The 12,286-nt window shown below is 45.6% G+C and overlaps 1 protein-coding gene across 4 annotated transcripts in view; it reads right to left on the bottom strand.

The window, feature by feature from the left end:
- Positions 1-12,286, bottom strand: part of LOC310770225 (ADP-ribosyl cyclase/cyclic ADP-ribose hydrolase 1-like) — a 33,739-nt gene that overhangs the window by 8,178 nt on the left and 13,275 nt on the right. For all 4 annotated transcript variants that reach the window (XR_014552000.1, XR_014552001.1, XM_083630755.1 and 1 more), the window contains 4 exons: positions 9,264-9,393; positions 6,481-6,616; positions 5,005-5,087; positions 4,507-4,583 (listed from right to left, as the gene is read on the bottom strand). Coding sequence is in view for 2 of the 4 variants with exons in the window: in XM_083630755.1 (XP_083486881.1) it covers positions 4,507-4,583; positions 5,005-5,087; positions 6,481-6,616; positions 9,264-9,393 (426 nt within the window). In the remaining 2 variants the exon portion in view is untranslated. The remainder of the gene's footprint in view (positions 1-4,506; positions 4,584-5,004; positions 5,088-6,480; positions 6,617-9,263; positions 9,394-12,286) is intronic.

The raw sequence follows: 12,286 nt of genomic DNA, 5'->3' as shown, positions 1-12,286 counted from the left end.
GAAGTCCAGGAGCCAGTAAAAGCCAACGCCTGTCTGCCGCTGTCAGGGCACTGCAGACAGGCCAAGGAGCAGTAAAAGTGCCCACTCCGGAACCTCCAAGACCAGCTCTAGTAATAGAGGTGCTGCTAGAGCTGGCAAACGGATACCCACTAAAGACCAAGGCGCTGTTGGACTCAGGCAGCTCCTGTAATTTTATGAGCAAGGAGTTTGCAGCTGAACACCAGATACAGACACTCCCTTTAAGCAACCCCCTGCAGGTCACCACGATCGATGGGAGGGAGCTGTTGGGGGGAGAAGTTAGCCTACAGACCGTCCCAATGGTTATGAGGGTGGCAAAGCACACTGAAAGGATAGCGTTCAATGTAGCCACCCTGGGAGGGGCGCCAGTCATTTTGGGAATGAGCTGGCTAGCGTTGCATGACCCGCTAGTGGGCTGGCATCAGAGAGTGGTCTCCTTTGGGTCAGCACATTGCCTGGAACACTGCAAAGAGGGAAAGGTGCCAGAAGGGGCAAAAGCCTCCCTAGCAGGGATGGAAGTGGCGGACAAAGGGAAGGTGCCCAAACAATACGCTGACCTGAGCAAGGTCTTCAGCGAAAGGGAAGCAGATAAACTACCACCGCATAGAGACTTTGACTGCCAAATTAACCTGGTCCCTGGGGCCCAGCTCCCCGTGGGCAAGCTGTACGCCATGTCAGACAGGGAAATGCAGGAGTTGAGGGAGTTTATTGACAAAAACCTGAAGAGAGGTTTCATCAGAGAGTCCAGAGCGGTGGGGGGCAGCCCAGTGTTTTTTGTGGACAAAAAAACCACGGATAAACCGAGATTGATCGTGGACTACCGGCGGCTAAATGCCGTGTCAGAACCAGTGACTTTCCCCATGCCCAGGATTGATGACATTTTGACCAGGGTGAGGAAGGGAAAGATATTCACGAAACTGGACCTGAGAGGAGCGTACAACCTGATACGAATAAAGAAGGGGGATGAATGGAAGACAACGATGTTCACCCCCCTAGGGGCTTTCGAATATCTCGTTATGCCCTTCGGATTACAAGCAGGCTCCGCCTGTTTTCAATCGCTCATGAACCATGTACTGGGACCTTTGCTCTACAAGAATTGCGTGGCCTTTCTCGATGACGTGCTGATATATTCAGAGAATGAGGAGCAGCATGTAAAGGATGTCAGGGAAGTGCTGAGCCAGCTGCAAGCAAACCAGTTGTGGGTGAAATTGGAGAAGTGTCAGTTCCACGCCAAGGAGGTGGAATTCCTGGGGTACCGCCTATCAGACAAGGGATTAGCCATGGATCCAAGCAAGGTACAGGCGGTGCTGGAATGGAAGACACCGAAAACGAAAAAAGATGTGCAAAGGTTCTTAGGGTTTGGGAACTTTTACCGTAAATTCATCAAGAACTTTGCCCACTTAACGGCTCCCATCACGGACTGTCTGAGCAGCAAGAAGAAATTCGTTTGGACGGCGGAGGCGGAGCACGCTTTTGAGGAATTGAAAAAGGCATTCGCTTCGGAAGAACAGCTCCTGCATGTGGATTTACAAAAACCCATGAGAGTGGAAACTGATGCCTCAGACCGCGCGGTGGGGGCGGTGCTGCTTCAGCCAGGGAGCAATAAGTCAGAATGGAGACCGTGTGCCTTCTTTTGGCGTAAGCTGAACAAATCCGAGAGGAACTACACGGTATATGACCGAGAACTACTCGCCATTCACGAAGCGTTCCGGAGATGGAGACACTTACTAATTGGTGCACAGCATAAGGTACAAGTATGTACGGACCACAAGAATTTGGAGTATTGGAGAACGGCACGAGTGCTCAACCAACGACAAGTGAGATGGGCCCAGGAGTTCTCCAAATTCCATTTTGAAATCTGCTATGTGCCAGGTCCAGAAAACATCAGAGCGGACGCTCTCTCTCGCAAACCTGAATATTTGGAGGGGGAGGGAGCGCCAGAAGAGAGACATATTATCCCAGAGGACCACTGGGTGTGTGGTGCGGCCTGGGTGGGGCAAAGAGAACTGGTAGAGGGAACGGTAAATGATGAGTACGCCCAGGAAAAGCTCAGAGGTTTAAGGGGAGAGGGAGAAGACCCCGGAGGTTTTGAAGAAAGAAACGGGGCATTGTATTACAAAGGGGCGCTATATATACCCGAAGGGGAATTGAGGGGGAGAGTACTCAAACAGCTGCACGACAATCCCACAGCGGGGCATTTTGGGCAACACAAGACCATGTGGTTGGTGACCAGGGAGTTTTGGTGGCCCAAGGTGAGGGAGGATGTACGGGAGTATGTGAGAAGGTGTGACCAATGCCAGAGAGCCAAAGGAGAAAGGCGGGCACCAGCGGGGTATTTAGAACCGTTACCCACACCAGAACGACCGTGGGAGGCGGTGTCGATAGATTTTATGACTGATCTGCCCAAATCCCAGGGGAAAACCGCCATACTAGTCGTAGTAGACCAGTTAACTAAGATGGGTCACTTTGTAGCTTGCTCACATGCAGTCACGGCGGAAGAGACAGCAAAATTGTTTGTAGAACATATTTTTAGGCTGCATGGCGCCCCCTTGAGGGCTGGTTTCCGACAGAGGGAAACAGTTCACGTCCAGATTCTGGAGGAAGCTTATGAGCTTGTTGCACGTAGAGGTCAACTTTTCGACTGCCAGGCACCCTGAGACCAATGGGCAGGCGGAGAGGGCAAACGGTATCCTTCAACAATACCTGAGGTGTTATGTCAATGACAGAGAAAACGATTGGGTCGAAAAGTTGGCACTAGCGGAATTTGCTTACAATAATGCAGAGAATGTGTCCACCGGGATGAGCCCCTTTTTGGCTAATTATGGGTGCCACCCCAGGGCGTTTCCAGGGGAAGGAGGAGAGAGATGGAGTGTTCCGGCCGCTGAACTTTTTGTAGAAGAAATGGAAGCGATCCATCGTCAACTCCAACACAACTTAGAAAGGGCCAAAGAAGAATATAAGAGGCAGGCAGACAAGAGCAGAAGGGAAGGTGAAACAATTAGGGTGGGGAGTCGGGTCTGGCTATCAACCCAAGGGTTGCCGTTCAAGGGTAGTTGCAAGAAATTGAGACCCAAAAGATTGGGACCATTTGAGGTCATCCAACAGGTCAACCCAGTGGCTTTCAGACTCCGGTTACCGAACCACATGAAACTGCACCCAGTATTCCACAGGTCATTACTGTCACCATACAGGGGGGAAGGTGAAGGGGTATCCACACGGGGGCCAGCCATAGAAGAAAGGGAAAGCCGCAACTATGTGGCGGAAATCATCGACTCCAGGTGGAAGGGTAATCAGGTGGAGTATTTGGTCGCGTGGGAAGGGGAACCGGAGTCGGAAAACACCTGGGTGAAGGCAGAGGAGGTCCATGACGAGGTCTTGATCGAAATGTTCCACCAAAGGTTCCCCAGGAAACCTCAACCAGTAGCGAGGTTCCGGAGGGAGTACTTTGGCACCACCGACGATGAGGAGGAACTGGAGGGATTCAGAGAATCGGAGTTGGAAGAGGGTACAGACTCCGAGGAGGAGGAGTACTTGGAAACCGGGAACAGCAAAAGGTGGAGGGAAGTGTTCGAAACTTCGGAAGATGAGGGAGGTTCCTTCAGGGGTTTTGCTCCCTCGCCTCCCGCAGAGGAGGGGAGGGAAGGGGGTGAAGGGGGCCCTAGAGGGGAGGTGGATGTCAGGGAACTGTCATCTGAGACGAAGGAGGTGAAAGGGCTCATGGAGGGTGAGAGAGACCACTCAGCGGAGGAGGGGACCAGCAGGGGGAGAAGTGGAGTTACAAGGGAAAGTGAGTCGGAGGGAGAGCTCAGAGATACTTCAAGCGGGAACAGTGGAGAGGTTTCAGGACCTCCCGTAGGCACACCCACTCCTCGGCGGAAACTGTCACGCCGAGAGTCCAGAAGACGCGTTTCCGTCAAGGAGCTTTTATGCTGGAAGAAGTTCCGTAAACGCCCACTGTCCGATTCAACGAGCGATTGATGGAGCCATGCTTAAGGAGCTCCATCACAGACAGAGGTTTGGGAACTTAGCCAAACTCTGAGGGATCAGGATTTTACGCACAAGCAGCTCACCATCCCATCACAGTATGTATGTATGATTTTGATTAATTACCCATCCTTCACTCTGAGGTGTTAGGGTGGATCACAACAATTTAAACTACAATGTTAAAAACAGTTTAAAATCACAAGCATAGGGCGAGTCCTTAAAATACATGTCTAAATTGTCAAAGGCCAGGATAAGGCCAATGAGCTATGTTAAGTTGACTCTTATTGACAGCAATAAAGCTAGTTTGTTTATTATGAGTCTTTATTTACCTCTCCATCAATCAAGAGTAAGAACAACCTACCTGGAAGCAGTATGGCTGCCTTGCTAATCCACAAAAATACCACGTCTATCAATTCACTTTGGGAACAGCAGGAAGATATGCACAGGCATATCACAATGACCTGGGCATGGATAGGCAGGCATTACAGTCAAGTGGGAAAATACCTGTTGTTTCTGAATGCTCCAGCTTCTATGGACCCATTAAGCATCACTTGAGTTATACCACAGGCTGCTTCTGCAAACTAAAACATATTTGAAAACATAGTTTAATGTAACAAGAGAACCTGCTCAATACCTTGTACCCACTTACAGTTTTGACCTTTCAGCCGTCACCAATTTTATGAGTTTGCCTAAGTGAAGAAAAGATTGCCCAGGTTCTGCAAGTGGTGTTAATTTCAAAATGCCCAACCATATTGGGGGAGCCAATAGAGTGCCTTCTAAATTTTATTGGACTACAACTCCCATCTTCCCTGACCATTTGCTGTGCTGGCAGAGGCTGGCGAGAGAATTGTGATTCCACAGCATCTTGGCGGCACCAACTTGGCAATCCCTGGGTTAAGGGATACTATTTCATTTTATTAGCCATTGGTTTTAATTCAATTGTGTATTAGTAAAGCATAATATATATTTCAGTATCGCTGACCTGGGTTGCATAGAACATACCATCTTGGACGACATTTTCCAGTACATTGAACTAGGGTTATTCTCACACTCAGTCCATTCGGGGCAAGATTCGTAGTTGACTCCTATAATAAATACAGTTTGAGCATAAATACAAGACTGATATATTGTGCCCTATGAGAGGGGAGGGAAGAAGAACTAAGTTTTAATGCAATGCCTCTGCTACAAGAGGAAAGTAAGAATTTTAGGGTCTCAAGTAGAAAATAAACATTCATAAATGTACAAGGCAAACACATACCGGTACGTAAGTATATAAACCACGTGTCTGAAATAGTTTTGACTCTCCCAGTTTGACCTCAATATATTTCTCCCCAAGGAGGGAGGAAATGGGGAAAGCCTTCCCTTTGTCTTTTTGCTTACAAACCCTGTCTTAAGGGCGTATTTGTGTATGAATAGGGTGAGCCTGTGACCTGCATTCAGGAACAAAAAGTATTTACCATCACAAAAGAGTGGCCAGGCTGCCCAGGTAAAGCAATCAGTGACCATTAACAGGTATCCTGGCAAACAGGATTTCTGCTGGAGACCGCCTCCTGTGAAGCATGTCTGATGTTTTGGGGGTTGGTCTTGGGCGCTGTGGGTTAAACCACAGAGCCTAGGACTTGCCGATCAGAAGGTCGGCAGTTCAAATCCCCATGACAGGGTGAGCTCCCGTGGCTCGGTCCCTGCTCCTGCCAACCTAGCAGTTCGAAAGCACGTCAAAGTGCAAGTAGATAAATAGGTACCGCTTTGGCGGGAAGGTAAACAGCGTTTCCGTGCGCTGCTCTGGTTCGCCAGAAGCGGCTTAGTGATGCTGGCCACATGACCCGGAAGCTGTACGCCGGCTCCCTCGGCCAATAAAGCGAGATGAGCGCCGCAACCCCAGAGTCGGCCACGACTGGACCTAATGGTCAGGGGTCCCTTTACCTTTACCTTGGGCTACAGGGTGGGCAATTTCAAAAGTCTATAGAAGAGTTTGCACACCATTGTTCTGGGTTCCTCCTCCCTCCTGCATGTGGTAGTGAGCACCCTGTTGCAACAGTTTAATAAAGATCACGCTTACTAGCTGCTTTGCTTCTCAATATTCCTTGGTTGGCCTCTGCTACTTTCTCCTACCAACAGGAAACCCACTTAAGGACTCTTTACAGGCTCTTGGAGACCCCATAAAGGAAAAGGAGCAGGTTTTTCTTATAACAGTGCAATGCCTCTGCTACAACTGGAAAGTAGGGGTGAGGGTGAATTTGATGTCTACACACCATACAGAGCATCTATTGTACATTATTTCCATGGCTTTGATTTCTTTTCTTTTATTCTGAAGTTGCATCCTTCAATCACTGGATAACTGTTAACAATACATTATTATATCCTTTCTACTTCAAACCTTCTTAAAGGATAGAATTCCTACCCTCCCCCATACCAGAAGGGGGGAACCCTAAATCTCTCTCTTTTTTTTTTTGGTAGAGAATAGGACCCTCTTCTTACCTGGGCTGGAGGGGTCTCCACACCATGAGAGCCCATCTGCCATGTAGCCTAGTAAAGTGTCTTCCAATGTGAGGAAATCACGATTAGTTTTTGTGTAACGGTGTACAAGGTCTTTTGTCTTGCTCCAAAACAGCGACTGTAAGTAAAGTGTCAATATTGAATTCCTAGCTCTGACACATTTCCTGAACTATAACAGTAATATAACCCCTCCTCTTTCCATTTCTCTCCACAGTTTTCAGCTTTGGGCTGAAAGCTTTTGGATGGTTTTTGGGTTTTTTTGTGTCTTACGGGGCAAGAGACACGGAAGTAGTGGCAAAAAATATTTGGGCATCTGTACAGATAAGAACAAAAAGTCTTGGTAGTAAGAATGGGTAGGTTCTGTTGTTTTGTTTTTGGTGCAATGTTTGCTCCATGAACTCCTGTGACCTCCCCCCTTTGCTCATTATACAGTTATGCTTACATGTAGAGGGGGGTATCTTAATTTCTGCCAATTCCCCCTCCCAGTTTCAAGCCTTCCTGTGCTCTTCTAGATCTAATAAGTGGCTATTCTTTAGTAAAATCCATTCTTTCAACATAAACATAATTGTAAGTCAGGGAGAGCAAAACTGCCTCGCTCTTTGGTATCAATCATAATTTTATGTTTTATCCTGGATTTTCTCCCCTGCCAAATAAACTTAGAAAGCACTTTCTGTCATTCCTTGAAGTTTCAAATGTCATTAACTATAGGTACTGCCTGGTATAGGATTAGTATTTTGGGACTATGTTCATTTTTATAGCCGAAATTTTGTCCAGCAAAGACAATTGCATTCTACTTCAGATTTTCAGGTCTTTTTTAATTTCTTTCCAAACCTTTACATAGTTACCATTAAAGATGTTGTGATTATTCGCCATTAACCAAATTCCCAGGTATTTCACTTTCTTTTCACTCTTTATATCACTAGTTCTTTCTAAGTCTTTTGTAAGGGGACAATCCATATTTTTGACTAACATTGCTGTTTTTTGTTTATTCAGTTTAAAGCCTGCTAGATTGCCAAATTCCCTTATATCTTCCAGTTCTGCTGGTACACTTTCTAGTGGGTTTTCTAAGGTCAAATAATATCATCTGCATATGCTTTTAACTTAGAATTTTGCTGACCCACTCTTATACCTCTTCTTTTGTCATTCATTCTTATCTTTGTGCCAATACTTCTGAAATCAAAATAAACAATAATGGGGACAATGGGCAGCCTTGTCTGGTTCCTTTCATAACCCATCAGATATAGTTTTATTTACAATAATATTTGCTCGTTGTTCAGTATATATTGCTTCTATAGCCTTTAAAAATATTTTCCCCAAATCCATTTTCTTCAGGACTCTTTTCATAAATATCCAAGACACATTGTCAAATGCCTTCTCCGTGTCCAGAAATATCAATGCTGCCTGTTTTTCGTTATGCACTTCTAGGTATTCTATTATGTTTATAATATTCTTAACATTATTTTTTTAATGGTCTGCTGGGGAGAAAGCCTTCTTGGTCCTCACATATTAAGTCACTCATAATTTTTTGAGTCTATTTGCTAATATTGTTGCAGATAACTTACAATTGCAGTTTAATAGCTATATCGGGCAGAGGTTTTTGGGATTTGTCATGTCTTTATCTTGGTTGGGTATCAAAGTGATATAAGCCTCCTTCCAAGTTTCTGGTGCTTGTCCTGTTTCTAACACTTTGTTCATAATATATTTTAGGTATAGGCCTAACTCATCCTGAAACTTTTAATAGTACTCCACCAGGAGCTCATCTGGTCCTGGGGCTTTCCCAGATTTTCCCTGGCTTATCACCTGATGTACTTCCATCATGGAGATCGGCGTATTTAATAGCTCTGCGCTTTCTCTCAAAATATTACCCAATTTACTTCGCTCTATATAATTCTCTATAAGTTTAAAGTCTTCTTTCTCTCTTTTATACACATCTATGTAAAAGGTAAAGGGACCCCTGAACGTTAGGTCCAGTCGTGGCCGACTCTGGGGTTGCGGCGCTCATCTCGCTTTACTGGCCAAGGGAGCCGGCGTACAACTTCCGGGTCATGTGGCCAGCATGACTAAGCTGCTTCTGGTGAACCAGAGCAGCGCATGGAAACACCGTTTACCTTCCCGCCAGAGTGGTACCTATTTATCTACTTGCACTTTGACGTGCTTTCGAACTGCTAGGTTGGCAGGAGCAGGGACCAAGCAACGGGAGCTCACCCCGTCACGGGGATTCAAACCACCAACCTTCTGATCGGCAAGTCCTAGGCTCTGTGGTTTAACCCACAGTGCCACCCGCGTCCCAACACATCTATGTAAAGCCTCACAAATTCCTGTCTGATTTCTTTTGGATTGTTTATGTGTACTCCATCCTTCACCAGCTCATTAATTAATCTTTGTCTACTCTCTTTTTAAAGTTGCCATGCCAGTAACTTTCCTGGTTTATTTGCAAATTCAAAATTCCTTTGTTTTACAAACTTAATTTTCCTTTCTATTTATTGGTTTACAAGCATTGAATATTGTATCTGTAATAAATTAATCTCTTGAAGTTTCTCTTTATTTCCTGCATCTGTAACCACTTCTTTCTCTTTCTTTATTCATTTGTCAGATAGTTCCAATTTCTTACATTCCCTTACTTTCCCTTGGTATGCACATTTCTGAATAAAATAACTGCCTTACCCTCATCCCAAACAGTTTTTAAGTCAACATCTTGATAACAATTTAATTCAAAATATTCTTTAATAATTTTCTTGAGAAATTCACAAGCACAAAATAACTACCTTGTTACATGGGATGGATTGTCTTGCCAGGTCCATCAGAGGCTGGAAATCTTCCTCTGTCGCCCTGCATGGATGCTTGTACATAAAGGCATTTTGAAATAGCTCCCAAATTTTGAGGCAGTCTTTGTCTCTGTAGAACAAACAAACACACACACACACAGGGGTCTTTGAGAATGGCTGCTGTTCAGCCTGACACTATTAAGTGTGAATTATACAAAATAGTATTTGGATAGTGAGAAAGCACTCCTAATTCCTAAGCATAATGGAAGTCTGACAACCTGCCTTTCCCTCTCCTGAACAGCCCAAGAAATGTACTTCTGATTAAGAGGATTACTTCGACTAAAAGCAGTAGTCGTAGTAAACTATGAGCATAACAGTAGGCTAACCAACATGCTTGAGTCTCATTCTTTTCTCTTTCAACTGTGGAGGTGGAAGTTACATTGAAATTAATGCTGCTTTATCTGGAGGCTGGGACGCAGGTGGCACTGTGGGTTAAACCACAGAGCCTAAGACTTGCCGATCAGAAGGTTGGCGGTTCGAATCCCCATGATGGGGTGAGCTCCCATTGCTTGGTCCCTGCCGCTGCCAACCTAACAGTTCAAAAGCACGTTAAAGTGCAAGTAGATCAATAGGTACCGCTCTGGCGGGAAGGTAAATGGCGTTTCCGTGCGCTGCTCTGGTTTGCCAGAAGCGGCTTAGTCATGCTGGCCACATGACCCGGAAGCTGTACGCCAGCTCCCTTGGCCAATAAAGCGAGATGAGCACTGCACCCCCAGAGTCGGCCACGACTGGACCTAATGGTCTGGACCCTTTACCTTTATCTGGAGGCTGATATTATCTGGAGGCTGATATTCAGAGCAACAGTGAGAAACATACACCGTACCAACAGAGACAGAATAGGGCACATTTGCTTGTTGTGGCGCAACATACCAAGCGGAGACATGCCATCATTGGGGAAAGGCGGGCAGCAACAGATGCTCCTTGGGGTCAATGAGAAACACTCTTGCCCTCAAAATACTAGACTTGGCTTCTCTGAAAACATACTGAGGAGTGTACCCTGCAGACTCCATAATGAAGGAGTACTTTTTTATGGTCTGAGAACCTCTGCTGTAGAGAATCCCACACCACCTGTATAATATTTGATGGGGGTGTCTAACCAGGCACTAGTTCAGTTACAGGCTTACCTATTTTGACCTAAGGCTCATCTTCACCCTTGATTAACCCTCCATACCAGTCATGGGTTTGGCCAAAAGTAGGCTTTGCCCCCTTGTACACAACACACAGGCCCTCCCGGAATCTGCTGATCCAATTCTGCACAAAGCAGCCAAAAAGGACATCTCCTCCACCCTGACTCCAGGTCGTAATGCATCTTGGTAAGAGATAAATAGTTAATCTGATAACAAGGGAGAGGACAATTTGCATCTTTTTCAGGGTACTGGGCTGGGTGAAGAAGTTTAAACTTTACTACTGCCCCAGAACCATTCAGATTAATGACGATGATTATGTTTAGTTTTTTATATATAAAAAACCATCCCCAAAATAGATGCAGTCTGACAGGGCAGAATCTTTCTGGGGGAGGGCTGAATTATTGCTTTTTGCATAGTTGGGGAACTGCAACAGGAAAAGGCAACTATTTGTTTTTTTCTGTGTACAGTGGTACCTTGGGTTACATACGCTTCAGGTTACATAGGATCCACTAACCCAGAAATATTACCTCGGGTAATATTGCTTCAGGATGAGAACAGAAATCGTGCTCCGGCGGCGCAGTGGCAGCCGGAGGCCCCCATTAGCTAAAGTGGTGCTTCAGGTTAAGAACAGTTTCAGGTTAAGAACAGACCTCCGGAACGAATTAAGTACGTAACCAGAGGTACCACTGTAGAAGTAAGAACCGTAAAAACTCCCCAAACCTTTTGCAGCTTGAGCTCTCTTTATCCTCCTATGAAAGTGTAAATCAGTGTATATATACAGCCACCATGTGGAAGAGAGAGACACCGAAAGCAACATTTGTAGCAGCATAGTTAAAACTAGCACTGTGTTCTCTCCCCCCACCGCAAACTATCCTCCATCAATTAATAAGAACAGAAGTTGCATTTGATCATTATCAAAAGTAAAATAACACTTTATCATGGGGGTGGGGTGTAGGGGTTTCGTTGTGAATACCTTACTTTTGAGGTGGCCAAGTGGCATTTGTGGATGTCTTTGCACTAATTTTACAAAATAATTTCTCCCATCTTTCCACATTTCAGTTGAACCTTCAGGAAAGACATCATGAGGTATTCTCTCCCATGAAGCTTTTCCAGATAAGGAAATGCAAGCAGCCAGAGAGAGACGGAAGTACAGAAGAAATATTTGCTGGGAAACACAAACACACCCCCTCCTCAGCCACCTGACAATGAAGGTGTGGTTATCTTCATGGAACAACCCCACTGAAAAAGGTAACAGTGGTTACCCAGACCTCGTTGCTGGTTGCAAAGCAGCCCCCATAACCAGTTCAAACCCCCAAAATGTAGGTCCACCACTGAACATAGCTAACTGGTGGTGTACAAATTGTGCAAGTCTACTGAATCCAGTCATCATCCAAGGTCAGGATGTGCGAGGAGAGCCTTTTATGTATTCTCACAACTGGCTGTGCGAGGCTGTGGAACTCCCTGCTCCATGAGATTCATCTGACTTTCCCCCTGATGGAGATCCATTGCTGGTTAAAGAGCTTCCTGATTCAGCACCAGTAGGCTTATTGCTTGTTCAGGCTTGAATTTATAGGTCAGGATCCTCTTTGTATTATTTTATCCGCTGTCCCTACTTTGCATTTTATGTAGCCAGTGGTCAAAGTGTCGAACTCGGTTCAAATTTCAACTCAGCCAGGAAGTTAACTGGATGACTTTTCTCCAGTCACTATGGCTGTGTACACATTCCCATTTACTCTGCATCCAGCACACTCCCAAGCTATGTACACATGATGCTAGCCACAGTCCCCCTCTGTCCTGTAGCTTCTTGAGAAATGCTGAGTTTGGATGCATTCCCCC

The sequence above is a fragment of the Podarcis filfolensis genome (assembly GCF_964270895.1).
Source record: "Podarcis filfolensis genome assembly, chromosome: 9".
Classification (NCBI taxonomy): domain Eukaryota; kingdom Metazoa; phylum Chordata; class Lepidosauria; order Squamata; family Lacertidae; genus Podarcis; species Podarcis filfolensis.
The sequence above is the reverse complement of the archived record's forward strand: the minus strand, read 5'-3'. Positions and strand labels throughout refer to the sequence as shown.